A 27,609-nucleotide genomic window follows, 5' to 3' on the forward strand; every position below is an offset into this window, starting at 1 on the left:
TCATATGAGCAAGGGAGGTCAAGATCATGATGGGGAAAACCACAGAGATAGCTAACCTGAGCTAGTGGGAGCTCATGGACTCTATACTGACAGCTGGGGGACCTGCATGGGACAGAACTAGACCCTCTGAATGTGGGTGACAGTTATGTGGCTTGATCTGTTGGGGGGCTCCTGACAGTGGAGCAGGACTTTTCCCCAGATGCATGAACTGGCTTTTTGGAGCCCGTTCCCTGTGGTGGGACACCTTGCTCAACCTTGGTCCTGCCTCAGCTTGGTGTGGTAGACTTTGTTGACTCTCCCTCTGAGGAGTGGATGGGGGAGGTGGGGGTGGGAGAAAGGGAGGGATGAGGAACTGGGGTTGGTATGTAAAATGAAAAAAAATTTTCAGTAAATAAAAAGATGTGCTTTTGTTAGGGAGCTGTGGCCAAGTTACCACGGGTGTTAGCAGAGCACTTCCAACAGCGTGGGAAATGGAAGGGTCGCCATAAAACCACAGTTGCCACGCGTCATCGCCCGGATTCTGCAGCTGCTGGCTTTCATTGTGGACATACCTGCTCAGCTTCACTTAGGGTGTACCAGCCCAGCTAACTAGGTGGAAGCAGTTCTCCATCATGGGGTTGGATCACCATTTTTGTAATTGTTCAACCTGATATTCATCAGTGGATTCTGGGTAAAAACTTCCTGAGCGTGGGTGCCTCTTAAGCACCCCTTCAGACCTTACGGCCATTCCTTGATGTAGAATCACTGTGTTGTGATGCTGAGGCTGGGACTAGGCCCACAATGTGACAGTCTGTGTAGACCGATTATTTCTTAACTCAGTTTTACAGTGATAAGATCAATAGGTTAGAAAAGACAGCTAGAAGCTTCAAGCTGTAATTGAGTTGTGGCGTGCCAATAAATCATGTGTGCTGCAGCCTCAGCATAGGCCTCTCCGCCCCCCAAAGCTAGCGAGAAAGTGAAAGGCAGTGTCTCCAGCTTCCTGTGTAGCCTCCTCTGTGCTTCTGTGTGGGACGAGCATTGTCCCCTTTCTCGGGAGAAGGAAGAAGGTTTATTTAACGTCTTTAAAGAACGCTGGCTGCTGCTGTGGTGAAAATGAGTTCATGGCAGGTAACTAGACTCTGTAGAAGAGAAAATTCCTTTAACGCTCGTCTCCCTGTGGAGTGTGTTCTTTCTTCCCTTCTAATAGCTTTTATTTTAATTTCTAGTTCTGAATTCAAGCAGCTGTCAGTCTCTTTTTAGTCCTCCTTGAGAGTCTTGCAGCGTAGGAGGTAGCCGGGCTGTCTAAGAAACATCTTTTCAAACCAGCCACAGTATTGTTTATCCTGAATGAAGTGGAATTTTTAAGACTGTCAAGAGTGAGTGATTTGAAGTATTTTCTTTGGTAACCAGGACGATGAGCCGATACCGCAAAGTGGGGAGGGTCTTATGCCAGTGTGGCCAGTTCTGAATTGCTTATGTTATTCAGGGAACTCATGAAGACCCTGAAGAAACTTAGCAGAGGAAAAAAGGTGCCCCTGCAACTAAGGCACGAGCAACCCACGGCCACTTCTTCAGTTCCTGCCTACTTCTTGCTACTACGGAGGAAAAAGAGGATCAAGTCAGCAGAGGAAATGTCCTCACGTGCTGTTTTCCCTAGTGTCTGTTTGGCCTTTTGGTGCCACTTTGGGGGCTTGACTTGCTAGGTGTTCGTGTTTGTGGAGGAGTAGAGGGCCACCTTTAGATGTTTTTTTTTTTTTTTTAAATCTTTGTGCCTGTTCAAATTAAGTTTTGATTTGCATATTGGAACTGCGGATATTTTCTACGTTGCATGGCCTGTTCGGGTGTTAAGTGTGACTGCGGCCATGAGTTTCTGTTTCTCTTCGGGTCATAAAGGAACAGTAGTTATTTAATTCTGTTTATTATTTTGGTTCTTTTATAGAATCAGTATTTATATTCTCTTCGTAAATGTGTTAATAATGTATGGAGGAATAGGCCACAAAGTTGAGGAGTACTAATCACTAACTATCATATACACGACAGATACTGCTCTCACCAGTATTTACTGCGCTTTAGGTATTCCTCAGGACATACTACAGGTGCTGTTCATAGACCCCACAGCTGGGCGGTGACAAGGCCCGGGCTACTAGGCAGTGTAGCTCTAGGACTCTGGGTGCTTCATCCCTGTGCTGAAACACTGAACAGAAGCACAGGCATAGCCTGTAATAATGATAAAAGTCTTCACACCCCTCTACCCCCAACAGTGTGATTATGAATGAAGAGGAAAGGAAGAGCCTCTTCTTTAAAGGAAACACGGAATGTAGAATAAGCCTAGAAATCTAGGAAGGCAGTCTGCTCCGACAGTGGCTATCTAAGGGCTTGAGGATTCTTTCATTGTGTTTATCTCTTCTCTGTAGCGATCACTTGTCATATGCACACGGCATTTACATGTGCATACAAACGACGTGCAGACATCCGTGTAAATAGATGTATGCATTGTTCCTCCGCCAGGGCAGATATAACTGTGTGTAGGCTACCTCTACATTTGCTGCTCAACATGGCGTTTTTATTTATGATACCAAGTAGAGTAACATTTTGAGCTGAACAGGAAATGTACAGTTTGGCATGTTCTAATTTATGCTAGTCCATGTAGCGTTCATTAGGTACCAACCCAGACTTTATTTTAACAAGCTAGAAATTATGTCTAAACATAAGAAATGAGTTCCTGATGCTAGATCCCATAGCTCTTTCCAGTGTCCTCGTGTGTCATGGTGATAGAAGAGGAAAGGCAGTGTGGTAGCTCTTGTGAGTGACCCTCTGAACCGTGGGAAGTACAGGCTGCTGACATTATGGCAGGAGTTTGGTTCTACCAACCACTGCTGGGGAAGTCCATTTGATTTGTACTGAAGCCACTTTCAGAAATAAAGTAGTTGATGTTGAGATTTGAATCTGTGTCTGTATGTGTAGAGGAAGTGGCTAGATGCCAGATCACCTGCAGACTGTTTGTCTCAGCAAGCTTTATATACTAATGAACAGTGAAAGTGATATTTAAGGATATTAGCTTCTTACTTATGTAGAAGCTTGGGTTTATTTCTACAGTATGTGAACAATTTTTGATGTTTATTTCTACAGTATGTGAATTCTATGATGACTGTCCTTTGTCTATCAATATTTGGGAAGATTATCTGTTGGCATAAAATGCTTTTTTCCTAATATTTTAAAGTTATACTGTTCTTTTTGGTATTATTTAAACTTTGCCTTAAAATTTTTAGTATGTGCCTGGAGCACACCTTTAATCCCAGCACTCGGGAGGCAGAGGCAAGTGGACTTCTGTGGGTTCGAGACCAGCCTTGTTCCAGACAGGCAGTGCTGTTACACAGAAGAACCCTGAATCGAAAAACCAAAGAGAAAGAAGTTTTAGTATGAAATATATTTTATTATCATTGAGTTCTAAGTATTTTCTGGTAGCTTTTTAGTGACTATATTTAGTTTGCTGGCATGGGAACTGTAAGGAACAGCATTTTGTTACAGTGTAGATGGTCTTGCAGTTCTTCTTTGGTACTTGTGATTAGAATGAGGACAGACTCTGTAGGCTTATATGTTTGAATGTTGGTTCCCAGTTGGTAGAACTGTTTTTTAAGTAGTAGGAGGTGTGGCCTTGTTGGATGTGTGTCACTGGGCATGTACTTTGAGGTTTCAAAAGCCCATGCCATTTTCAGTCGTCCCCCCCCCCCCGCTTCTTTCCCTGTCTCCCACTTATCCCTCTTTTCCTTTCTCTTTCTCCTTTTCTCTTGCCCTCTTCCCCCTCTCCCTCCCTCTCTCTCAACCTGTGACCTCTCAGCTACTGCTCCAGTGCCATGCTTGCTTGCCTGCCTGCTCACTGACTTGCTCTGCCCTCCGAAACTAAGCAAGCCCTGATGGAATACTTTCTTTTCTAAGTTGCTTTGGTCATAGTGTCTCTTCACGGGAATAGAAAAATAACTAAGTGTTTAAGATTTTAGGGCCTTCCTTCAAAAATATTTTATGTGATGTTGAGAATATTATCTTTTATTTGCTGCAAGTTGTGTGTGTGTGTCTGTGACAGGGCGGTAGGGCTATACGAAGTCTCCTTGTACATTGATTCTAGGGCTTTTCTTTTTCTTGATACATGTTGGGGTCTGGGTGGAGCATGTAAAACCTGTCACTATAGTGTTGAGTTTTCTGTTTCTTCTGTAGCTTATGGTTGGTTGCTTGAGGTTGTGGTTTTATTTCCTTGTTTGATCACCACCTTGGTCTTCATTAAGTGACCTTTATATACCTCCTGTTGTTACCTTTCTTTTGGGTCTTAATTACCTAGTATCTCCATCCTTTTTTCTTGTATTTTCAACTTGTCCTTTTTTCCCTAAGCTTTCTTCTTTAAATCAACATATTGTATGATTTTAAAAATGTAATTGGAGAACCATTATCTTTTAATTGGCAAGTTTAATCCATTTTTATATAATTATCATGTTACAGTTTTGTCATTATGTATTTTTCATTTAATGCATTTGATACATTTTTCCTTTTCTTTAAGAAAGCAAATGGACTTCTGCTGTCCCTGATGGTAGTCTTCCGTGTCCCTGATGGTAGTCTTCCGTGTCCCTGATGGTATTCTTCCGTGTCCCTGATGGTAGTCTTCCGTGTCCCTGATGGTAATCTTCTTCCCTTTTGTTTCCAGAGTGGTTATCATTCTTTGAGGCGTATACTCTTATTTCTCTGTTGAGTTCTTAAACTATCGACATTTTGCCTCCGCCACCAGCATAACAGTCTCAGCTTCCTCTCATTTCCCTACCTTTGTTGGTATTTTGTGGAATCTTCTTTTTCCCTTTGGTTATTCTGTTGCCATTGCCTTTATTAATGGTAATAGTATAGACATTGCCAAGTTAGGTGGACATCCCTCTGTTGCATTTCTTGATAAAAATCTTGAAGACTTTCTCTATGAGAATAGCCAGTATAGTTTTTTGAGTGTCGGGCCTTTAGGGATTTGTACTGTATGATGATAATTTTATAATGTCCTGACATGTTGACATGCAGTTAGAATTGTTTTGCCCTGATTCTTTGAAGGCTTGGTGGATTCTGTTCTGATTCTGTTCTGTACTCGAGTGCTGTTGAGAAGTCTGTGGTAGACTGACTTTTATATGCTGTGTTCCTTGTATTTGCATAGGTTTGGGTTTATTTCTTGTATCTGGTGTTCTTGAATTATGCAGTAGTGTTTTTGCATCCACGGTTTTCTTTATTCTCCAGTTTACTGTTCTTGAGTCCGTTGACTTGGGGTCTTCTGTAATTTCTTTAATTTTTAGGAGTGTGTCCTTACTTCTTCAAACATCTTTTCCTCTCAGTTTGTTTCTTCTCCCAGAACTTGGATGTTGATGGCTCTCTTTCCACTCCTTGTATTATGTTTCTCGAAATCACTGGCTTTTCATATTTTCTGAGCCTGCTGACTGCAGTTACTCTTGCTCAGCTGTGTCTCAGTACCTCACAGGAGCAAGGGAGGGAGTACTTATTTGGGCTCATAATTTCGGAGGGTTGATTGACCCTGTCCACCTGAGCAGAACATCATGATGGTAGCAGTATGTGGCCAAGAACAGAACCTGATATCTTGGGGAGCCAGGAAGGAGGCAATGAAGAACAGAACCCCGAAGTCCTGCCCCAGTTACCTACTTCTTTCCTTTTGCAGCACTCCCAGAGCTTCCCCAAAATAGTGCCACTCACTGGGTACCAAGTTTTCAAAACATTAGCCTGTGGGGGTATATTTTATATTGAAAACATTAACCATCTTAACTTCCTTCTAAAGGAGCATGCCATGAGTGTGCCGACAAGGGTGATTAGAGCCTCTCTCTCCCTCTCTCCTTCCTGTTTCCTTCCTTGCTCAGCTGTTGTTTCCAACAGTTTATCTAGGTGCTTCACTTACAGCCAAGTTTTGTTGTTAGCCCACAGCTAACAGAAGGTAAGGCGGACATTCAGGGAACTGGGTTTGCCCAGTTCCTTGGGGCAATGAACACTTAGTTTGCATTTACTTTCTTCTTTTTCTGTCCTTTCCCTTTTGCTCTTTGTTAATGTACCATCCAGGTATTTAAGAGTGAGGGACAGGCCATCTTCTGTGGCTGGGCAAGACTTTCAGTGGAGGGACTGGGACATCAGCCCAGCCACAAACTATAGTCTGTCCTGTCTACAGGATGTTCTGGGGTAAAGGGGGCACAGGTCCAGCCTGAGCCTTATGCCAAGAGAGTGAGCCCACCCATGACAGTGCTGGAGCGGCAGGACCCAGATGCTGGATGGCTGAGAGACCTAGAACAGAACTAGATATGACTTGAGAGGGAAAAAAAAGTCAATGCAATGATGCCTACCAGTATTCTACAATACCCTTGGTTTAACTAGCCCCGTCAATAGTCATTAAGGAGGTTTCATCCAGCCATTGGTGGAAACAGATGGTGTGGAAACAGCCAAACATTAGGCCAGCCTCAGGGAATCCTGCTCAAGAGAGGGAGAAAGGACTGTAGGAGTCAGAGAGGTCAAGAACGTCGCAAGAAAATACCAGATCAACTAATCTGAGCTCATTGGACCTCACAGAGTGAACCGACAACCAGGGAGCCTGCATGGGACTGGCCTGTCTGCATGTATGACTGTGGCTTTTCTTGTGGGACTCCTAATAGTGGGAGCAGGGGCTGTCCCTGGCTCTTTTACTAACTTTTGGGGCCTTATTCGTTATACTGAGTCACCTTACCCAGCCTTTAATACAAGAGGAGACGCTTAGTCTTACTGCAACTTGATACACCATGTTTTTTAGTTGATGTCCATGGGAGGCCCGCCTTTTTCTGAATAGAAAGGGGGGAGGAGTGGATGGGAGGTAGGGTGAGGGGGTACTGGAAGGGGAGAAGGAGGGGGAACTACAGCTGGGGCATGAAATAAATAGATAAAATCGGAGGAAAAAATGAGTGAAGGGACATGGAAGCGCTTGCTCCTGCGGAGAGCCCATTCCCAGCACTCGTTGGACTGTGCAGGATTTGTGGGGGTCTGTGTCATGGAGGCTAAGAAGGGACTCAGAGAGTGGTCTGATTTTCCTACTGCCAGGAAATACTTTGAGAGGAAGACAGTGAGGATAGAGGGCAGTGATAGGCAGCGGTGCGGAGAGGAAGCGACCAGATGAGGAATGGCCATCACTGGACAGGAGAGTCAGCAGGAAGAAGAGCTGACAGAGGGTAAAGTTAACTCATGCCAGCAGTGGCTGTGGTAGAGCTGTGGTCCTCAAGAGTTTTCTTTATCCAATCTTCTGCCAGTCTCTGTGTTTTGCTGAATCTGAAAGTAAAGTATGGATCGTATTCTTAGCTCATTGTCAAACCCACTTGGGGCTGCCACTTGGTGTGCTGGCTAGTTTTATGTGAGCTTGACGCACACAGGCTGAAGTCACCTTAGTGGAGAAGACGCCTCCATAAGATCTGGCTATTGGCAGATGTGCAGGACAATTTCGTAATTAATGATTGATAGGGAGGAGCCAGTCATTGTGGGTGATGGTGGTCCTGGGTTCTATAAGAAAGCAGACTGAGCAAGCCTTGAGGAACAAGCCAGTAAACAACACCCCTCCATGGCCTCTGCGTTAGCTCCTGCCTCCGGGTTCCTGTCCTTCTTGAGCCCCTGCCCTGACATCCTCCAATGATGAACGACGGCATTTAAATGTAAACTGAATAACCCCTTTTCTTTCCAGCTCGAGTTTGGTCATGGCGTTTCATTGCAGCAACAGGAGCCCCAAGACACTTGGTGCTTGAGCACTTACCCAGCATGTAAGACCTCATTCCTCAGCCCGGCAAGAAAAGGAAATCGGGCTAAAGAGTGCAATGCACGTTTCTCTGGCATGTCTTTCTAGTTTTTAGGGGAGTGTGTGAGTCACCTTCTTTTTATCCCCTGTCTTTGCTGAGTTTTGCTGACTGCAGTGTCTGGATGTCTCCTGGATCCATTCTCTGCATCATGTCTCTCGCTGTGATTTCTGCAGGAACATCTCTCGAGCTGCAGGTGAATTCAGATGCCCTGTTTTCTGCCTCTGCCCCCAGACTCCAGCCAAAGCCAGCTGCTTAGCAGCTCTGAGAAGCTGCCATGCCCTCACCTGTCTTTCCACCTTATGTCTCTCTCTCTCAGAGCCTCTGTTCTTTGAGAGTCTGGCAGTGATCTCTCCCTACTTCTGCCGCAGTCTCCCACACGTCTCCCAGCTCTCCCACTCTCAGGTTTTGGAACTTGTTATTCCTGAGTCTCAAGGCCCCTTAGAAAGTCTCATTATGCAAATGCCGCCCTTGCTGTTTGTCTCCCATCCCCAGCTTCAGCCCGTGAGCACCACTGTGCAGCCTCATCCCTGCTGCTCCTGGTGAGGAGTCAGAGGGGCAGGAACTGGAGATGCTTGTGGTTTACAAGGGAGGAGCTGAGAAGTGGAAACCACCAGCCAGTTTTGTTAGAATACATGGAAGAATTTAGTTCCCCTGTTCTCTGCTCTGTCCTAGAGGCAGTGGCTTTCTTAACTGTATTTCTTGTAGCAGAACATCCATTGCGTTTCCTCAAATTTTGCCTGGCAACACAGAGCGCCTATAAAGGATTACCAAGCCTGTTACGCGGTTTCCACCCTCAAAACATACATGATGAAAGTTGGGTGGCGGACTAGATTAGGTCTTGAAGTCATATTCAGCAGCAAAATGCCAAGTTGATGCTGCTTTAGTTGAGAGAGGAGAGTTCAGGCAGGTGTTGGCAAGTGTGTGGTAGAGGTCGGGCTAAAGCTGGATGTTGCCTGTTTGATTATGTGTTGTGATTGTTCAAAACAAAAGTCTTTTTTTAAATTTATTTATTTATTAATTAATTAAAGATTTCTGTCTCTTCCCCACTGCCGCCTCCCCTTTCCCTCCCCCAATCAAGTCCCCCTCCCTCGTCAGCCCAAAGAGCAATCAGGGTTCCCTGCCCTGTGGGAAGTCCAAGGACCACCCACCTCCATCCAGGTCTAGTAAGGTGAGCATCCAAACTGCCTAGGCTCCCACAAAACCAATACGTGCAGTAGGATCAAAAACCCATTGCCACTGTTCTTGGATCTTGAGTGAGGTAAGCCAGACCCAAAAAGAGGAACATGGGATGTACCCACTCATATTTGGTTTCTAGCCATAAATAAAGGACATTGAGCCTATAATTCGGGTTCTTAGAGGAGCTAAATAAGAAGGAGAACCCAAAGAAAAACATATAGGCATCCTCCAAAACAAAAGTCTTGTAGTACCATTTTTGTTCTTTTTATTCACAGGACTGCTTGTAGATGCCCATTAAAGGGTCACTCGCTACGGGATTCCCCTCTGTATGCTATGAATATGTTTTTTTTTTTTTTACCATTGGTTATTGAAGAAGCTGTTTCTGCCAACGACTTAGTAGAGTAAAGCCGGGTAGGAATTCCGAACAGAGATATAAAGAGAAAGTTGGCGGAGTCAGAGAGACTGCCATGTAGCTGCTGAAGGAGAATGACACCAGTTGCCAGCCAGAACCTTACCAGTGGGCCATAGCCTCATGGTGATACAGAGAATAATAAAAATGGGTTAATTTAAGATAGAAGCATTAGCTAGAAATGTGCCTAAGCTATTGGCCAAACAATATTAATATAATTATATTATATTATAATTTATATTAATTAATATAGTTTCTGTAACATGAACGGGGCCCTTTGTTGGGGTCTCTGTCCCACCCGGTACCCCACAACTGTTTAGCCCCAAAGAAGATCACACATAGGTCTCCATAAATTATAAGCTGATTGGCCCATTAGCTCTAGCCTCTTACTGGCTAACTCTCACATCTTGATTAACCCATTTTTCTGATCTATGTTAGCCATGTGGCTCAGTACCTTTTTTCAGTGGGGCAGATCACATCCTGCTGCTTTGGTGGTCTAGGCAGGAGTGGGAGGAATCAGCTTCCTCCTTCCCAGAATTCTCCTGGTCTCCTTGTATCATTTCTACTTCCTGTCTGGTTTTTCCACCTATACTTTCTGCCTGGCCAATCAGCGTTTATTTAAAACATGATTGACAGATTACAGACAATTCTCCCACACCAAGTTTCTGTGTTATTATTCCGCCCGGGTGTCTCTGCCTATAGTGACTCGCACCTGAGGGTAGAGGTTGCTAGAAGAAGTGAGAGATGAAAATGACCACAGGGAGGCCGTGGCTGTGGCGCTTTGGTAGAGTGTGTGTGCGGCATGCTCTGGGTTCCAGGTTCTGCTCATAGTACTGCAAAATGAGCAAAAAAAGCATCTTATCCTAATTCTTAATTGTAGATTAATCTCAAGATTTCAAACACTTGCTCTAGACAGCATTGAGTACAGAGGTCTAGGAAATAACTAAACTACTCGCAAACTTGATGGTCTGACTTCCATCCGAGAGTACACATTGCAAACAAATCGTGATTCCAGAACAGGGAGGGTGGAGACAGGGGCATTCCTGTAGCTTGCTGACCAGCCAGCATAGATTACTTGTTGCATTTCAGGCCAGTGAGAGACCACATATCAAAGGGAAAAAAGGTGTCTGAGCCTAACCCCTGGAATTGACCTCTGTCTTCCACATGCAAATATATTGATGACCACGCTGTTAGGAGAAGTTTGGGGAATGGCTGTAAGCCTGACTGTTGATGCACATGATGGATGTGATTGTTGGTCTTTCTTATAACGATGACTTTTGTCCAGCAGACACACTCATTCCCGAATGGAGATGGGAATAGGAATTTTGTTTGTTGAGAAAGTAGCCAAAGGTGCCTTCCTTTGATCATTCTGCAGGCATAGTTTCCCCCACCATGTTGCCCTCGCTGGAGGGCTCAGACTGCCACCGCTGGTGGACTGCCCATAGGGCTCCTAGTCGAGGACTGTATCTGTCTGTCTGGGGAAAGGATTAGAGGCACTGTAAATGGCCTGCTGTATCTGGTTTTTAAAGTAACATTAGACCCTGGCTCCCAGGCTTCCCCAAACTTGCCTCTTATCTACAGCCCTTCCTGGTAGGAATGCGTTGGGAGGGAAGCTGGTCCCAGCCGCTCCACAGCTGCCTTTGCTATGTTAGGCTCTGCCCCGAGTCAGTTGGTGAGCCTAGAAGAATGCCAGTCTAGAATTCAGTCTCGGGGAGCCAGGAAACAACTGTGTATGTATTTCCCTCTCACAAGGAGCTGCCAAAGTGGGCTCGTATTGGAGCTTGAATTGCTTACCTGACAGTGTTTATACAGTTGCTGCAGCCACATCCCCGGTAAGAAGCCACCTAAGGGGTGAGATGAGTTCTTTGGACTTATAGTTGAAGGGATACACAGTCCATCTAGGTGATATGAAGCACCAGGTGGTGGGAGCACCTGGTTAGGTTCTTGGCACCCCCCGCTCCCACTCAGGAAGCATCAGGGGCAGGAAGTAGGACCAGACCATAAAACTCAAGAGTGGTCACCAGTGGGCCATTTTCTCTGGCGAGGCGCCCTCTTTTAAAAGCTCCATAACCTATCATGACAGTTTCATACGTACAAACCTATCTGTGTGTGTGGGGGGGGGAGTAATTACACATTGAAGCCATAGAAATTATCTTTCAGCCCCTCTTTCTGGTCCTGTTTGTGGTCTAAGCTTAAACTGACTACGTAGCCCAGGTTGGATATCTACATGAAACTCTGCAGCCTTCAGGCTCCCCGAGTTCCGAGCTCACAGGTGTGTGTACCACACCCAGCTGAGCTGCTCTCAGTCTTGTGGGGTGGTAGCTCGTAGTGACTGAGGGACACAGCCTGTACCTGTGTGGAAAAGAACTGGAGTCGAGCTTTCCAAGCAAAGGAAGAGACGGTTGTGTTTTCAAAGGGAACTCCATTCTAAAAGGAATCGAAGCAGTGTTTTAACAGTGGATTTGGTTCACGTGCCTTTAAGTTGGCGCTACTGTTAGGGCTGAATTTCTCCAATGGCAAACGTGTTTGTGCTGAAGGGCTCTTGACAAAGTGACTTAGCTGAAAGACAAGTGAAGCAATCTTTCTAGAATGTGGCTGAGACGAGGACAACTTTACAGGGAGGCACGGTCCAGAGAGCATTACTCTAAGCTGGTCACTCAGTCCAGGCTTGCTTCACTTTCTATGCAGGGCGCTTCTCCATTCCTCTGTCTCCCCAGGCATTGCTCCTCCTTCCACCGTTTCCAGTGCCCACTGTCCCAATGAAGCTTTTCTGGGCCTCATTTCTAAGACACTTACCCTTAGTTCTGAGTTGGGTCAGGGGTCAGAAAGATTTATTTTCTACACTCAGTTTTCAACACTAGCATGCCTAGGATGCTAGACTAGCCTAGGGTCCAGTCAAGTCAGGGCCTTGCATTTGTCTTCTGCTTCGTTCTGAGAGGAACGGGAAGTTTCCTGAAGCAGCTTTCTCAGAGTGAGCTCCATCTGACCCTGGCATTTGTGTGTGCTCTGCGCCAGGACCCAGAATACAGAGCTCTCACTTGCAGCTCTTGTTGGCTGAGGTTCTGAGACTCCGTTTGCTGCTGGGGCAGCGTTGGGCAGTTGTTCTGACCCGTCACCTGGAAAATCAAGGCCACATTAGTGCCATGTCTGTAGAACTGCTTCCTCTGCAGGTCACCTGGGGAAGTTAAGGTATAAGAAGTTCTTTGGGGTGCTCGCTTCGGCAGCACATATACTAAAATTGGAACGATACAGAGAAGATTAGCATGGCCCCTGCGCAAGGATGACACGCAAATTCGTAAAGCGTTCCATATTTTTGGGAGGGAAAGGGGAGGTGGCGGTGGGGAAGAGACAGAAATCTTTAATAAATAAATTAAAAAAAAAAGAAGTTCTTTGGGCAGAAAGAACAGTTCTGTTTTGGGGCATTCCGGTGTGTTTTATAGACCCTGGGCCATCATGAAAACGTGAAGGCCAGGTGAGAAAAAGCCGTCTGTGTCAGATCGGCTCTATTTTTTCATTTCTATACAAGCTGATGACATAATAGTAAACATGTTTCCTAAAATGTGTAAATCACAACCTCATGTAGGACCTCCTTCTTACTTGCGGCTTCCAGTCATCCCTTGTAAGTACTGCGGGGAACCAACACTGCTGTCCTTCAGTGTTCATGGGGAAACAGAAGCTCCTCCATCTGGGAATATTAATCTGGTCCATGGTAGAAGCTCAGAATGTGGATTCCTTTTTCCACATACTCAGTGTGAAAGGATGAGCAGGTGACTAGAGCATACGGGTTGTGCTGCCCCGGGATCTCCTGATGCTGTCATTGCTTTGTCTGGGTTCTTTGCAGGTTTATCATGGCTGCACACAAGGTGCTTGTTTCCCATGCAGTCTTCTGGTTGTTTTCTTTTCTTCACTCTTCATGGGATATAATCCATGTGTTAGTCAGCTTCCTGTTACCATAATAGATACCTGTGATATGCCAGCTTACACAGAGAGGAAGTTTACTTTGGTCCACAGTTTTAGGGACTAATTGAACCCATGTTTTTAGGCATGTGGGAGACATTAGGGTGCATGTGATAGAAACAGCTGTTACCTCTCGGCTGCCACGAAGGGGTTGGGCTGTCAAAGTCCCCTTAAGGACATACCCTCTGTGGCCAAGTAAACATTTTACAAAGTTGTGTTTCTTAAGTTTCCCACCACTATCTAGCAGTGCCATTAACGGGGAGCCAGGCTGTTCGCTGATCAGTCTTCAGGGGCATTCTTTATCCAGACTGTAACAGTTCTGTCATTATAGGGAGGGAGGGAGGGAGGGAGGGAGGGAGGGAGGGAGGGAGGGAGGGAGGGAGGGAAGAAAGAAAATAAGTCCACAGGTACAAACCTTCAAAGGCTGGCTATCCACACACTCTCTGGCCGAATTATAAATGTAATTTTGAAAATACTATGACTGACTGGTAACTAATGCCATGTAATTATTAGTGAAGTCATTTTTTTCTTCTCTGTTCTTTTCCCTCTAGGTGACAGTCCCAGCCCTCTCAAGGAGGACACCCCCAGCAGTCAGGATTCTCTGTCCACTCCGTCTCCCACAGCTTCAGCTGCCCATGGGCTCTCTGGCCCAGAGAGGAACCACCTCCCAGCAGATGGAGGGGCCACTGGAGACTGGACAGCCGCTACGTAAGTCGCTGTGCTTCTGTGTGCTGCTAAAGAAAGAGAAGCCGTCACTGCGTTGGCCAGCAAGCATTCAAGCCATTAGATCTGAGGGCGCTCGCTAAGCAGTGGGGGTTCTCCAAGGGAGAAGGCAAAGCAAAATCTTTGTTGAATGATTTCTTTCCGTTTCCAGGCTGGCGGGGAAGGGTGTGGCTTCCAGTCTAATCTGAGTGCAGTTTGTGGTAGTCTGGGGTCACGGAAGGGAAGTTCAGTGTTCCTCCTCTCAGCATAGCCTCTCTAGTGCAGACAGCATGGCTAGGACATGTGCACTGTACTGGCTGTCTCTGGAAACTGTCCTTGAGTGGCGTTTCGGGTAGGACAGGCAAGTCTCTGGTTGTTACTAAGCTAAGTTATGTTTTACTGCATAGCAGCCTGTCTGGTAGAGACGTAGTTACTGACGTCTGATTTTATCTCCTCTGCTGTGTTGCTAAGCTCGTGTAGATCAGCTCAGGTCTACTGCAGCAAATGATACATGTATGAACAAAAAGCCTGGAGCTTGTTTGGATGCATGGGGTTTTCTTGAACGGTGTGGATGGAACCCGAGGAACCACTGCAGAACAGAGTGGGTCTGAGCCTGCAGAGGGCGTCTGTGTGCTCAGAGAGGACACAGTGGATCTATGAATAATTGTAAGACCTTGATTACTCAATCAATTATATCCAAAGTATATTTATAATTCACCCAGAGAGCATTAAAAAATTTTAAGTTAAGATTGCTTAAAACAGAGTATAGATAATGATGTCTCTGACCCTAGCTGGGCATTCTTGGGGCTTTAAGTGGATTGTAAAGTGTTCTTCACAGTACTTGGCTTTTTATAGCCTCAGCTGGATCCAAATGAAATCATTATGATCTTATTAAGTATTAAGAAAGACTTGGAAGAATTTGGCATGCTGAAATTTTGGGGTAACTTGAAGGTGTTGAAAACTGACCTGAGCCGGGTGGTGGTGGTGCACGCCTTTAATCCCAGCACTCGGGAGCAGAGGCAGGCGGATCTCTGTGAGTTCGAGGCCAGCCTGGTCTACATAGCTAGTTCCATGACAGGAACCAAAAGCTACGGAGAAACCCTGTCTCGAAAATAAATTAAAAAAAAAAAAATGACCTGAAATTAGAGTGAAACTCCCAAGTTAGAGATTCATGTTCTAGAGGTATGTATGTGTGTGTGTGCGCGCGTGTGTGCGTGTGTGTGCACAAGCATGCATACGTACCCCATCCAAGGTTATTTTAATTTTCTGTGCAGAGATTATATATTTAAGTCATGGACTTAAATCATGGAGACTGAAATATACTTGTCACCTTTAAGCATGTATCAGCATGAAAGTCCCTTTTGATGTTGTGTGGCATCCGCTGTCTATTCTGGCTGCACTCGAGTTAGAATTAGTCTGTATGCTATCCAGTGAGATCCACATCCTCCCTTGTTTCCTTCCGGGAGTGCTTATCAGAGTCAGTGGAGAACAGTTTAGTTAGCCCTCATTCTTCCATGTAGTTAGGAGCCTTGGGATAGCTGTTGCTCAGTTCATGACACATTTGGGCCCAAGACAAAAAGAACTGGATGTGTCTGGTCATAAATCAATGCATTCCCCAGTTTCCTTCTGTACTCACTGGAAAATGTCACGAAAAGCACTCCAGCCTTGAGCGCCAAAGTGGGAGAGGTGGGAAGCTGTAGAGCAAGCAGGGGAAGATTTTTGTTGTAATGGAAGCTTGCATCTACTCAAAGTCTTGATTTTTTTTTTATCTTCTTCCTATGTTGTACACGAATATGTTTCTCTTAAGTGTGGGAGAACTTGCAGTGTACTTCTGAAAGGATTTGTTTGATCTGGGCAGATGGCTCAGTTGGGGGTAAAGTATTTGCTGTAGAAGCATGAGGACCCTTGTTCAGTCCCTAGAATCCACATAAAAAAGCCAGGTTCTACTTGCACAGACAGGAGGAGGATACCTGGGCACACTGGCCGGTCAGCCTTGCTTCATCCGTTTGTTGGTTCCAGGTCAGTGAGAGAGTCTGAGAAAACAAGGAGGAACAACAGCCAACTCTTCGCTTTCACATGTACACATGCGCATGTGCAAACACACACACTGTGTGTATGCGTTTCTGTCAGCTCAGATTGTCTTTAATATACAGATGATGAATTCTCAAATGAACACACCTCAGAAACACCGATTGTTGTGATAGGAGCGGCAGGGCTGCGTCCCCGGCACCCGGCCGCCCGCATGGCTAGCTTATGCCCAGAAATAATTACACGGAAACTGTATTCTTTCAAACACTGCCTGGCCCATTAGTTCCAGCCTCTTATTGGTTAGCTCTTACATATTAATCTAACCCATTTCTAATATTCTGTGTAGCCCACGAGGTGGCTTACCAGGGAGGATCTTAACCTGCGTCTGTCTGGAGTGGGAGAACCATGGCGACTCCTCCACTCAGCTTCTTTTTCCCAGCATTCTGTTCTGTTTACTCCACTCACCTAAGGGTTGGCCTATCAAGGAGCTTAGGCAGTTTCTTTATTAATAAGAAATCACTCCCACATCAACCGATATTCCCAGGCTGGGGTGTGGCTCAGTGGTAGTAGAACTTGCACTTAGCAGACTCTGTTTGAGAAAGAAGTTTTTTAAAATGCCCCCACCGTCCTGGGCCCCACCCCCAGCTGATGTTGATTCAGTGGGCCTGCAAAGGTGCGGGAAAGCTGGTGTTTCTAGTATATTCTCTGGTGATGGGTGGAAGCGGGGACCTGGACCCTTGGGCCTCTTTCCCCGCGTCTAGCCTGTGTTGCTTATAGGCTGTGTCTCTGGGGAAGAAGATCAAGGGAAATGGGTTCTCCCTGTTTTATTAATGTCTTTTAATTGACTCCAAATGGTCTTGTCTTTATTGTATATAGCATGGCATCTCAGTATGTCTATAAAATGTTTCAGATCAACTCATTGGTATATTCATCACTTCATATATTATCAGTGGGGGTAGGGTTCCAACCGGTCTACCCTGGCTGTTCTGGGATATGCAGCTGGGCTTTACCCTGCTGTGCTGTGGACAGAGGTTAGTCCTCTTGCCCACCTGCTAAACAGTCCTTGACATTGCTCCCTCCCCGCGTCTAGTCCTGTTCCTCTGTGTACCTGTGTGAGCACTGCTCGGGACATCCATGCATTCATGAGAATACTCTTTAAGTTCTTCTAGAGTGGCACAGTTGTTGGTCTCCCCGTGGCCCGCGTGCCTTCCGCACACTTGGCTTTCCTGCTTTAGGTACCTCTCTGCCTGTTTGCTCAGGACAGCCTGCACTGTCTTCAGAGTCCAGCTTCAAATTCGCATCTAGGACATCAGAGCCTTGACCCTTTTTCTCTTGATCATGTTCAGTTGGCACTGGCACAGTGGTGCCTCTTGAGTGTCAGCTGGTGTCTGCCCTTTTGTTCTATTTCACATTTATGTGGTTTGTGTGTGTCTAATCGCTAACAGGAACTGGATCTTATACTCCATGGATCTTTTTTTGTGCTTTTGGCATAGTTATTCATAAATAAAGTTCCTTTTAAAGACCCTGTTTCCTTCTGTACATCACCATATATCTCTTTGACTGTTGCGTCTGGTTTCTGTCCTTCCTTTTGGAGGAAGCTGAGACCCACACACTGCAGGCATTCCACAGCATCAGTCTCTTTCCTCCGCATAGATTTCCTTGGCATTTGTACATTTAGTTTCCATTGTCATCTCTTATCTGTTGTTCTCCCTCCATTTCTTCACACCAGCTTTGCAGCACCAAGTGTAGGAGGCTCACTACATGCTGAATAAGTATCTTTTAAACCAGAGTTTCTGTGGGGCCATTAAAAACTCAGCGCCAAGCTTTAAGGCGTTTCCAGTTTAGGGTGTTGACTGTACCTTCCAGAACGAGCTCTGATCCAGGTCCTGAAGAGTAGAGCCGCATGTGACCGACCACACAGGACCCCACTTCAGTGTTACACAGAAATGCCTTACCTGCAGCCATTGGAAGGCAGATTGGCAGGCAAACCCACAGCAGCTGTGACTGACCCGGGCGGTGTGTAAATGCAGCCATGGCCTCTGGCAGGTGGAACACGATGCAGCAGAATTAGATTTCCTGGTTTTCTGTTGATGCGTCTGACTTGTGGGCATTATTCACTGAAGTCAATCAATCCAAAGCTATTACCTACCTGTACGCTCGTGAGGTGATGGTGACTTCATTGCCAATGAGGAGTTGCTGGCTCAGACTCCTTGGAGGACATGACATCATAGGTCAGGGCATTTCAAATGTCTCAAAATCTTTTCCCCCAGTAAACTAGTTTTCTCTAAACAGGTTTTCTTCTATTATAATTGATGGAGCCAGAGCCTTGACAAGTAACCCTTTTAGGTCTCTGCACAGAAAAAAAACTCTAAAAATTTCCAGGTCTTACACTCTGCTTTCCCACTAGCTCGCTAACAGAAAGACACGGCCTCCTATTCTGTTGAACTTCACATGGTGGTGTCCCATGGTGGTTCTTTTCTGCCTAGGTCTGTTGGCATCTGTGGTGCCTCTCACTCTGGGCACTAGCAAGTCTTCAGGGCAGGGACTGCTTCCTGCATGCTGAGACACTTGGTTTTGGCTGTTGGGGACAGTAAAATATTCTCAAAACATGCTTCTAACTGTTGAGCCATCTCTTCAGCTCACCACTGAAAAATATTTTTATTCTTTGAGAATTTCCTGTAATGTAAATTGGTCGTATATACCTCCTCCTCCAATCCTGCCGGATCCACTCTCATCCCTACCCACCCAACATTACATCCTCCTAAGACAAACAGACAAGAAGCCATGAAATCCACTTGCGCTGTCATATTCTCTTAGGTGTGTGGCCATCCACTGAAATATGGTTGACTTATTAGGACCTACATACATCCTTCAAGCAAACTGACCCTCCTTACCCTAGCAGCTGTATGCTGTAGTAGTTCAGGTAACGGTGGGACTTCAGACTTCATGCCCACCTCTCTCCTCTATGCCGGCATTTGTCTTGGCGAGGCCTTATATATGATGCTACAGTTGTGGGAGTTCATCTCCCAGCTGCCCTGTTGTGTCAGAGGACACTATCTCTTCTCACACTCTGTGCACTCTGTCCTCCACAGTGACCTCTGAGCCTGGGAGGGGCAGCTTGATACGGTCTTAATCAGGCTAAACATCCCACAGTTCCCATTCTCTGCACCTTCACTAGCTGTGGGTTCAGCCTACCATTTTTATTATTAAGGAAATAATAAGATTTTTTTCATTTTTATTCTTAATGAAATCATTAACTTCCTTTAAATTGGGCAAATAGGGCTTTCTCAGAGAGAGCTACATGGCATTTCAAATTCCTTGGCTTTTGGCCGGGACTGTATTTCATCAAAGTGAACAACTTTGTTGGCGATATCAAAATACTCCTTAGGTATGACATGTGGTTTAATATACCACAATAATCCATGAATGATGTATATGAAGTTCAGAAAAAAGAATTGGTGAGCAGATTTCTGAAAAATCAGCACAAACGCAAAAGCTACCAAAGTCCCAGGCAGACTTTGTCCTCACCTTCTCTCCTTTTGCCTTCCTGGCCTCCCTGAGTGCCGGCCTCCGCCGCACTCTCTGCTGACTGTTTTTGAGTGGTGCTGAGGATTCACCCCATTGCCTGGCACATGCCGAGAACACTGTCTACTGCTAAGTGACAGGCCCTGCCCCACCCGTATGTGCCCTAGTCCTTGATAGACGAGGACAGTCAGTCAGTTGCTCCTATATGGTGCCATAATATATTTCCCATTGTGTTATGGTCATTGTTTAAAAAGAAAATAGATTTCTTTTTCACATTTGATTGTTGGTCACAGTTAAACCATTCATTGCTTTCATAAGAGGGGCAAGGATGTTTATAGATTTAGAAAGACGCCAGGGGAAAGTGATAGTCCTCTCAGGCATTGAATTGCCCATCTCAAGATGTTCAGCGGTCAGGCAGTGGTGGCACACACCTTTCATTTTAGCACTTGGGAGGCAGAGGCAGGTGTATCTCTGTGAGTTTGAGGCCAGCCTGGTCTACAGAGGGCGTTCTGGGATAGCCAGGGCTACATAGAGAAATTCTGTCTCAAAAAACAAAACTAAAAGAAAAACAAAAAGATGTCCAGCATCTTTTTTGTCTAGTGAGGAGATGGTTGCTCTGTTAAACATGGCAGTTTATCTGTGTTTGTCCCCTCCTTGGGCCTGATGATTGCAAAAGAGCAGCATCTGTAATCTTTTTCTAGGAATGTGTAGCTTGTCTCCCATTAGCTCAGTGAACTCCTGAAGCTAATCCCAGGGCCCTCATATGTGGCCATCAGTCACCCGTAAATGTCTATCCACGACCCTTTGCCAAGTGGTTTAGATAATTGCATTGTGTGTGACTCTTAGGTCTACCTAACTCATGCTTTCTACAGTTCTGCCACTCTACACTCTAAAGCTTGGGGAGTTTCAGAATGTTGATAATCCATACAGTTTTAAATCCCATGATAGAAAATAAAGACACATATCTAAATTTTGTAGTAGCATTTCTACTGTTTAAGACTCCAAAGAATTAATAAATCATACATTAAATCTTGTTTGACTTTCATTTTCCCTTGAGTTTCATTGTTTTTTGTTGGCTAAGAAAAAAATTTTTTTGATGCCATTGTTGGATTGTTGTTATTTCCTGCCTGTGGGTTGGTTGGCTATGACTCCAGTCAATAGCACTGAGGCTCACTGGCCTCTATCAGCGGGGACACAGCTTCGCCTGGAAAAGCAAGGATTCCAGTCACACAGACCTGACTTTGTACCCCCTTTCTTCTTCTTCTTCCAAAGGTCTTAGAAAAGATTATGTAGCTTATTCAAGCAAACTGAGCTTTACACGATTATCCATAAAAGGCAAGGGAGAACACCTGCCCCCCTTACAGTGGCAAGCTTTCAGGGCACCAGTTACTAAGCCCAGGGACTGCTCTCCTGGGAGTTCTAGGCAGCCACCTGCTGGGAGTCTGCTAACCCTGAGAACCTAATATGATCTTCTTACACTTGGCCCCAAGTTCCTGTCGTGTTGGTTTCATAATCTGCCCACAAGCATCTTGGGGAGATGACCTCTGGCCTCTGAGCACCTCTGGGTCCCTGACCTTTGGTTTTATTGCTCAGCAGTCCCAGCCTTGATGTTTGGGGATCTCTGAGAAAAGTCATGTGTCACATGACCAAGGCATGGGACCCACCGAGTCCCAGCCTCACCTACTAGTTCTTCGGTGCAGTTGTCAGAGTGAGCTCGGTGAGTAAGCCCAGGTGGTTACTATGTGTCCCCTGAGCTATGGGTGGCCTTGTGTTCAGGCCTCCAGATAGTTGCTATTTTCTACACAGGAATTGAGCTGGTGGAAGTATTCTTATCAAGAACCCTGTTGGGCAGCTTCCAATGGTCTGTAGTTTTCTGCAATGAAGCTTCTGTTCCTTTCTGTTCTGCTAGTAAGTTTACCCCTCAGGCTGATTCCACAGTGATCATTTGGAAGGAAGGAAATGGGATCATTCTCTAAGATCTGGTCAGAGATATAACTCCAGAACAGTTCTCTTATGGTGAAACCAAGTGTGCTCGCTCTGGGAATGAACTTTGTATTAGTCCATGTGAAGGGTGGGTGTGGCCTTTCTTGTTGAAGGAGGAAGTTTGGAAGGGATGCCCAGCATCCTCCAGCCTGAGAACTGTGTTATATGGGACTGTATTTCATATTCTCTGAAGCCTCCCATGCCCTCCCCACTTCTCTGCCTACCTGCTGCGGGATGAGCAAGTTACTGTGTTTCCAGCTGGCTTTGATAATTGGCCACCACCCTTCTTCAAGAGAACCAATGGGAAATAGCCTCAGGGAACATTAGCTGTGCTATAGAAAGCGCTAGGTATTTACAGGTGAGATCCAGGCTCCAACCTTGCGCTCAGCACTGGACCCCACTCCAGTCTCTGTAGAGCAGTGGATCTTAGTGTTCCTAATGCTGCAACCCCAACCATAAATTTATTTCATTGCTACTTAACTGTAATTTTGCTACTGTTATAAACTATAATTTTAATATCTGATATGTGACCCCTGTGAAAGGGTCATTAGATTCCCCCCAAAGGGGTCTTGACCTATGGGATTGAGAACCACCACTGTAGAGGAGAAGCAGGAAGGGGATGTCTCTCAAACCTGGGAAGTCTGTGGTCTTTCATCTCCTTCACCCCTCATGAAACAGACTCACATGGTCCAGTCAATCCAGGGTGAGTGGCTGTGGCCTGAGGCTGGCTGACTCTGTAGATAAGTTCTATGGTGACACAGTCACACCTGGTCCTTCCCTCATGATCTGTCTGGGCTGCTTTTTCTTCACAGTGATGGCAGACTTGAGGCAGAAAAGACTGAGTGGCCTGCAAGGTCCTTTCTGGAAGAAGTCAAGTGAATCTCATTGGTAAACCAGTATTTCTTGAAGACCCATTTTCAGTGCAGGAGTTTATCACCACACGGACCACGTTATCTGACCGGTCCTGTGGGTTACCACCACATGGACCACATTCGATGGGTGCTGTGGGTTACCATCACATGGACCACGTTGTTCGATGGGTGCTGTGGGTTACCACCACATGGGTATAACCTTGGACATCCTTTCTTGCCTTTGAACCAAGCAGAAGTTTTCATTTGGGTTTTGGATGCTTAGGTGTGTGACTTTAATTAAGTGTCTTGTCTGTGTTTTTCATAGCCAAAGATTAAGTTTTTGTCTTGGAATAGTTTAGTATCTACAGAAAAGTTACAAAAGTAGAAACAAGACCTTCTCTGACTTTCCTCTCTTGCATACATACACCCTACGGAACTCCGATTCCTTTGGTAAAAAATGAAATCAGCGTTTATACTCCATGGTTATCGGCTTTTGGTGAGAAAAGTGCACAGCTTTACTAGAAGGGAGGTCTGGTCCAGAAACGCAGCAGCGTGTGTTACTGCTCCTGCAGGGCTCATCTCGCGTGTGTGCTTCCCACTGTTACCTCAGCCTGTTAACTGTCGTCCTCTTTTGCTGAGGACATCAGATCCCGTGGATGACTTGGGCACAAATGAATGCACCCATGGCGCACCAGCCCTGGGGGTATGCAGCCATGCTGGGGTGTGCGGCCATGCTGGGGTGTGCAGCCGTGCTGGGGTGTGCGGCCGTGCTGGGGTGTGCGGCCGTGCTGGGGTGTGCGGCCGTGCTGGGGTGTGCGGCCGTGCTGGGGTGTGCGGCCGTGCTGGGGTGTGCGGCCATGCTGGGGTGTGCGACCGTGCTGGGGTCTGTGGCCTTGCTGGGGTGTGCGGCCGTGCTGGGGTCTGTGGCCGTGCCGGGATCTGTGGCCATGCTGGGGGTATACAGTCATGCCCTTCTGTCTTATTTCTAAGGAAGTGAGACACCACACACATCTGTGGCCAACAAACGTCAGCACTAGTCCTGGAATCCCCGTCTGCCTGAGGAGCGACCAGTATCATGCATTTGGCCTGAATGTGATTATGATCCCTTGTAGCTGTCCTTGTCCTTAGCCCGTGGTCTGCCTCCTGAGTCCTCTGAACTCACACCACAGGCCCTTCCTCCGCTGTTTGATTTCCGCTCAGGACTGTGATCTCCAGTGTCTTGTCCAGACACGACCTTTCTGAGATCGTCTTCCTGTATGTGCAGTGGAATGTTAGGGCCATAGAGAGTCATATCTCACATGGCCTGGGGGTGAAGAGGTGAGGATGATGTGGAAGAAAGGATCCCTTCACCCCTTTCTCCATGAAGCCTTCAAGAGATGTTTGATGCTTCCTTCTCTGTTCCTGTGAGGGGTCGTAGGCAGACTGCCCCTTGGCACCAGGCATGGCTTCTCCGACCCCTGCCGTGCCTGAACAGTTCAGGAGAGCAGGCAGTGTTACAACCTTCCCGGTGTCCCCAGGACACATCTGATGGGCTCTTAGTAACGGGCAAATGGGGTCTGTTTCAGACTTTTCCCAGTAGGCACTTTGTTAGGGTTTCTTTTGCTGTGAAGAGACACCACGACCATAGCAACTCTTATCAAGGGAAAACATTTAATCGGGGTGACTCACATGTTCAGGGGTTGAGCCCGCTATCATCAGGTTGCAACAAGGTGGTGTGCAGGCAGGCCTGGTGCTGGAAAAGTAGCTGCGGGTTCTGACATCTTGACCTGCAGACAACAGGAAGTGGTTTGACTGTCACACCTAGAGAAGCTGAAGCAAAGGAGACCTCAGAGCCCACCCCCACAGTGACGCACTTCCTCCAGCAAAGCTACACCTCCCAATAGTGCCATTTGCTTTGGGGGTCCCCTGCGTGACCCCACAGATCCTGGTGACCTCATCAGGGTCGTCTGCACTCCACTCTGAGTCCTAGATGTGAACTTGGAGAGAAACAGCGAGCTTGCTCTGTTGTTGGGATTTCTCCGAATCTGTACAGTTTTAGTATTTCACTCTGTCTTTATTAGTATTTCAAACACATGGTCAGTACAGACTGATCTACAGGACTTAGGCTGTACATTCCCCGGGTTGGTGGGAGATCATTTCACTAACATGTAAGCTTCTGCTCAAATGAGGTTCCTGTGTAGACTTTCAATTCGATTTAATTAATTATAGTCAAGTATCTGTAAACGCGGAGGACTTAGTCATTTCTAATAAGTGGTCGTTTGTTGACACTATTGTCCCTACCATACTGCTTTTGTTTTAAATTGCCCCTGTGTTCCACACCCTGGAATTGACCTTCTATTGCCAGTGGTATGCAAAACTGATCCATCTGCTCTGCTGCAGAAATGCTGTGGGGTTTCCCAGGGACCCTTGAAAGTCCAAAGGCTTCAGCCCTGTTTCACCTCTCAGAGATGTTTGTGCTCTTCTGACATGGGAACCTGATGGCATGCAGAAAGTGCAGCCTACAGGAACCTGAAGGTGTGCAGAAAGTGCAGCCTACAGGAACCTATTGAAAGTGCAGCCTCTGCTGCTGAGGTCAGTTGGGCTGGGTTGGAATCAGATGTGTTAGGAGCCAGAATCATTTTGTTTTGTTTTGTCACTGAGAAAATCTCTAGGATCTTTGCCTGGTGTGCAAGCCTGTTTTTCCAAAGTAAGAATATCCGTTCTTCCTATACCAGAGTTGATTCTTCCTATACAAGACTGTTTCCTTGTCACTAAGACTGATACACACACACACACACACACACACACACACACACATTCTATCTGTCTTGTCTGTCCGTCCGTCCGTCCGTACGTCCGTCCATCCATCCGTCCATCCGTCCGTCCATCCATCCATCCGTGTCCTATCTCCTGCCTTTCTCCCCACCTCCATCACCACATCCCACCCACTCATGGAAACCAGTTGCCTCAGGAACGACCACACAGATGTTCACTGTGTGTATTTTCAGGAATACGCTTCTGATTTAGCAGTCTGAAATCTCCATGTGTTTTAGTGAAGCCCTTGTATTTCCTTGTCCCTCACAGAAGGATGATGGTTGTGGCTCTTCCTTCGTCCACAGGAGAAGATGCAGTACGTGTGTTAACTGGGAAGTAGTTCTCTATAATTTATTCCTGTTTTGGTAAATGTGGTTTAGCTTTTCAGGAGGCTGTTTTTTCTTCCCCCCAAACCACAATGTTGCTTTCAAGAAACTTGTGGAACTCAGATACTTCATATAGTGGTTCAGCAGCTCCCCACTCCAGAGGGCTAGTGTGGTCTGTGTTTGCCCAGGGTAGCAGTGGGAAGAAGGGCGCAAAGCAAAGGTTTATAGCTGAAAGGGCACTTAGAGCATCTCGTTTGACATTCTAGGACACACGAACTTTTTATTCTGATGTCACCCATCCTTTTTGCTATTTAGCCCAGAGACTCTTAGCCGGGTTCTCATGTGAACTATAAAATACCCAAAGATGATCAGGGTAGCCGTTTCTACAGTTTCCCAAAGGCAACATGGCCAACACTGTGGAGGGACTGAAACCCTTTTGTACTCGTACACTGTTAAATTCGCCTGCAGGCTGTACGTGTTCCGTCCAGAGATACGGACTGCCAGCCAAGAGCCACCAACGGTAGTCAGAGCGTTGGTATTGTCTTGTCCCATTTTCACAGTGTGATAGTGAAGGGTGCCTAGTGGAAACTGTGGGGAGGATAGAAAGGAATTCGGGTCATCTTATTTGGTCATCCATGAGTCTTATTTGATGGATGAAGGCCACTCTTTTCTTCAGAGAGACACAGGCTCTATTGTCTGCAAGCCCATTTTCCCCACAGATATTTTCAAAAACAGTCCAAAACCACAGTGTCCAGAAGATTGGATGTGCAGAAGCATAAAGAAGCCCAGGGAAAACTTTCTTCCCCCAGACACATGGGTTGGGGGCAGAGAGTATTAAAATTTTAAGCCATATTACAAAAAACAGCCAAATTCTGGATGGTTACATAATGGATAGATCTATGCTTTTAGGCGGGTGGTCCTCTGAAAAGCCGGACAAGCTGCCTTTGCGGACAGCTGTGGATCTTGTCCACTGCTCCCGGATCCTGCTGTGAACCTCTAGTAGTTGACTGTGTTCATTTGCCCATTTGTTACCTTATTCCACTCTTCTGAGAGGACAGGATTCCAGTGTTTCTTCTGCCCAAGTGGCCACAGCACTTTATTTCAAACCATATTCTGCCACGCAACTCTCTCCTCTGCAGCATTCCCGGTTCTCCAGGAGACAGGATCTTTCCCAGACACTGTTTCTAGACTTTCATTTTGCTGTTATTTATGAACATTTCAACCCACAAAAGTCTGTGTCTGTGGAAGTTTAAATGAGAATGACCTGCATATATGTGAATGTGTGGTTCCCAGTTCGTAGCTGTTTAGGAAGGATTAGGAGGTGTGGCCTGGTTGCAGGAGGCTTATCACGGACGTGGATTTGAGGTTGCAAAAGCCCATACATATCAGTCTCATTCTCTCTGTGTTCCTCCATCTTGTAAATCAGGTATGAGCTCCTTCCTAGCTTCTGCTGCAGTTCTATGACTATCGGCAGCCAAGCTCCCCGCCATGGTGGTCATGGACTCAGCCTCAGAAACTGGCAGCTAGCCTCCAATTAAACGTTTCCTTTTGTAATTTGCCGTGGTCATGGCATCTCTTCACAGCAGTAGATCAGTGACTCATTCAGTGTCTGCATGCATGTCGTGGGCCTGGAGAAACCCTGAACTCTAGATAGAGACTGAAGTTGGAGTGAGTTAGCTCTCACGGTGAACTGGCTACCATGAGATGTTATAGCACACAGATGTTGAACAAACACAAGAAAATACAGAAAACAGGACACCTTTGAGAAGCAGACCCTAAACAGAGATTGCCAAGTGTGAGTTTCAGATTCAGGACGAGCTAGGCTAAAGCGCAGGCCCGTCCCTTCCTTGTCTGTCACTCCAGGGGCTCTCTCACTTTCCCGTTCACGAGCACAGTCTGTGACTTCAGTGTAGGGTCCGTGCTGTAGTCATGGCGCTGGTCTTCGCCCGTGGCTGCCCTCCTCCTCCTCCTCCTCCTCCTCCTCCTCCTCCTCTTCCTCCTCCCCCTCCCCCTCCTCCTCCCCCTCCCCCTCCTCCTCCTCCTCCTCCTCC

The 27,609-nt window shown here is 46.3% G+C and overlaps 1 protein-coding gene and 1 non-coding gene across 2 annotated transcripts in view; both read left to right on the plus strand.

Moving 5' to 3' along the window:
* Arhgap10 (Rho GTPase activating protein 10) overlaps positions 1 to 27,609 on the plus strand; it is a 157,771-nt gene that overhangs the window by 118,812 nt on the left and 11,350 nt on the right. Inside the window, exon 18 of the mRNA XM_050123185.1 lies at positions 13,902 to 14,058. Coding sequence (XP_049979142.1) covers positions 13,902 to 14,058 — 157 coding nt within the window. The remainder of the gene's footprint in view (positions 1 to 13,901; positions 14,059 to 27,609) is intronic.
* On the plus strand, positions 12,602 to 12,708 carry LOC126489152 (U6 spliceosomal RNA). Its single transcript, XR_007588871.1, has one exon. It is a non-coding gene; the product is annotated as a U6 spliceosomal RNA (small nuclear RNA).

The sequence above is a fragment of the Alexandromys fortis genome, unplaced genomic scaffold (assembly GCF_014885135.2).
Source record: "Alexandromys fortis isolate MF-2015 unplaced genomic scaffold, M_Fortis_MF-2015_v1.1 scaffold_185, whole genome shotgun sequence".
In the NCBI taxonomy this organism is placed as follows: domain Eukaryota; kingdom Metazoa; phylum Chordata; class Mammalia; order Rodentia; family Cricetidae; genus Alexandromys; species Alexandromys fortis.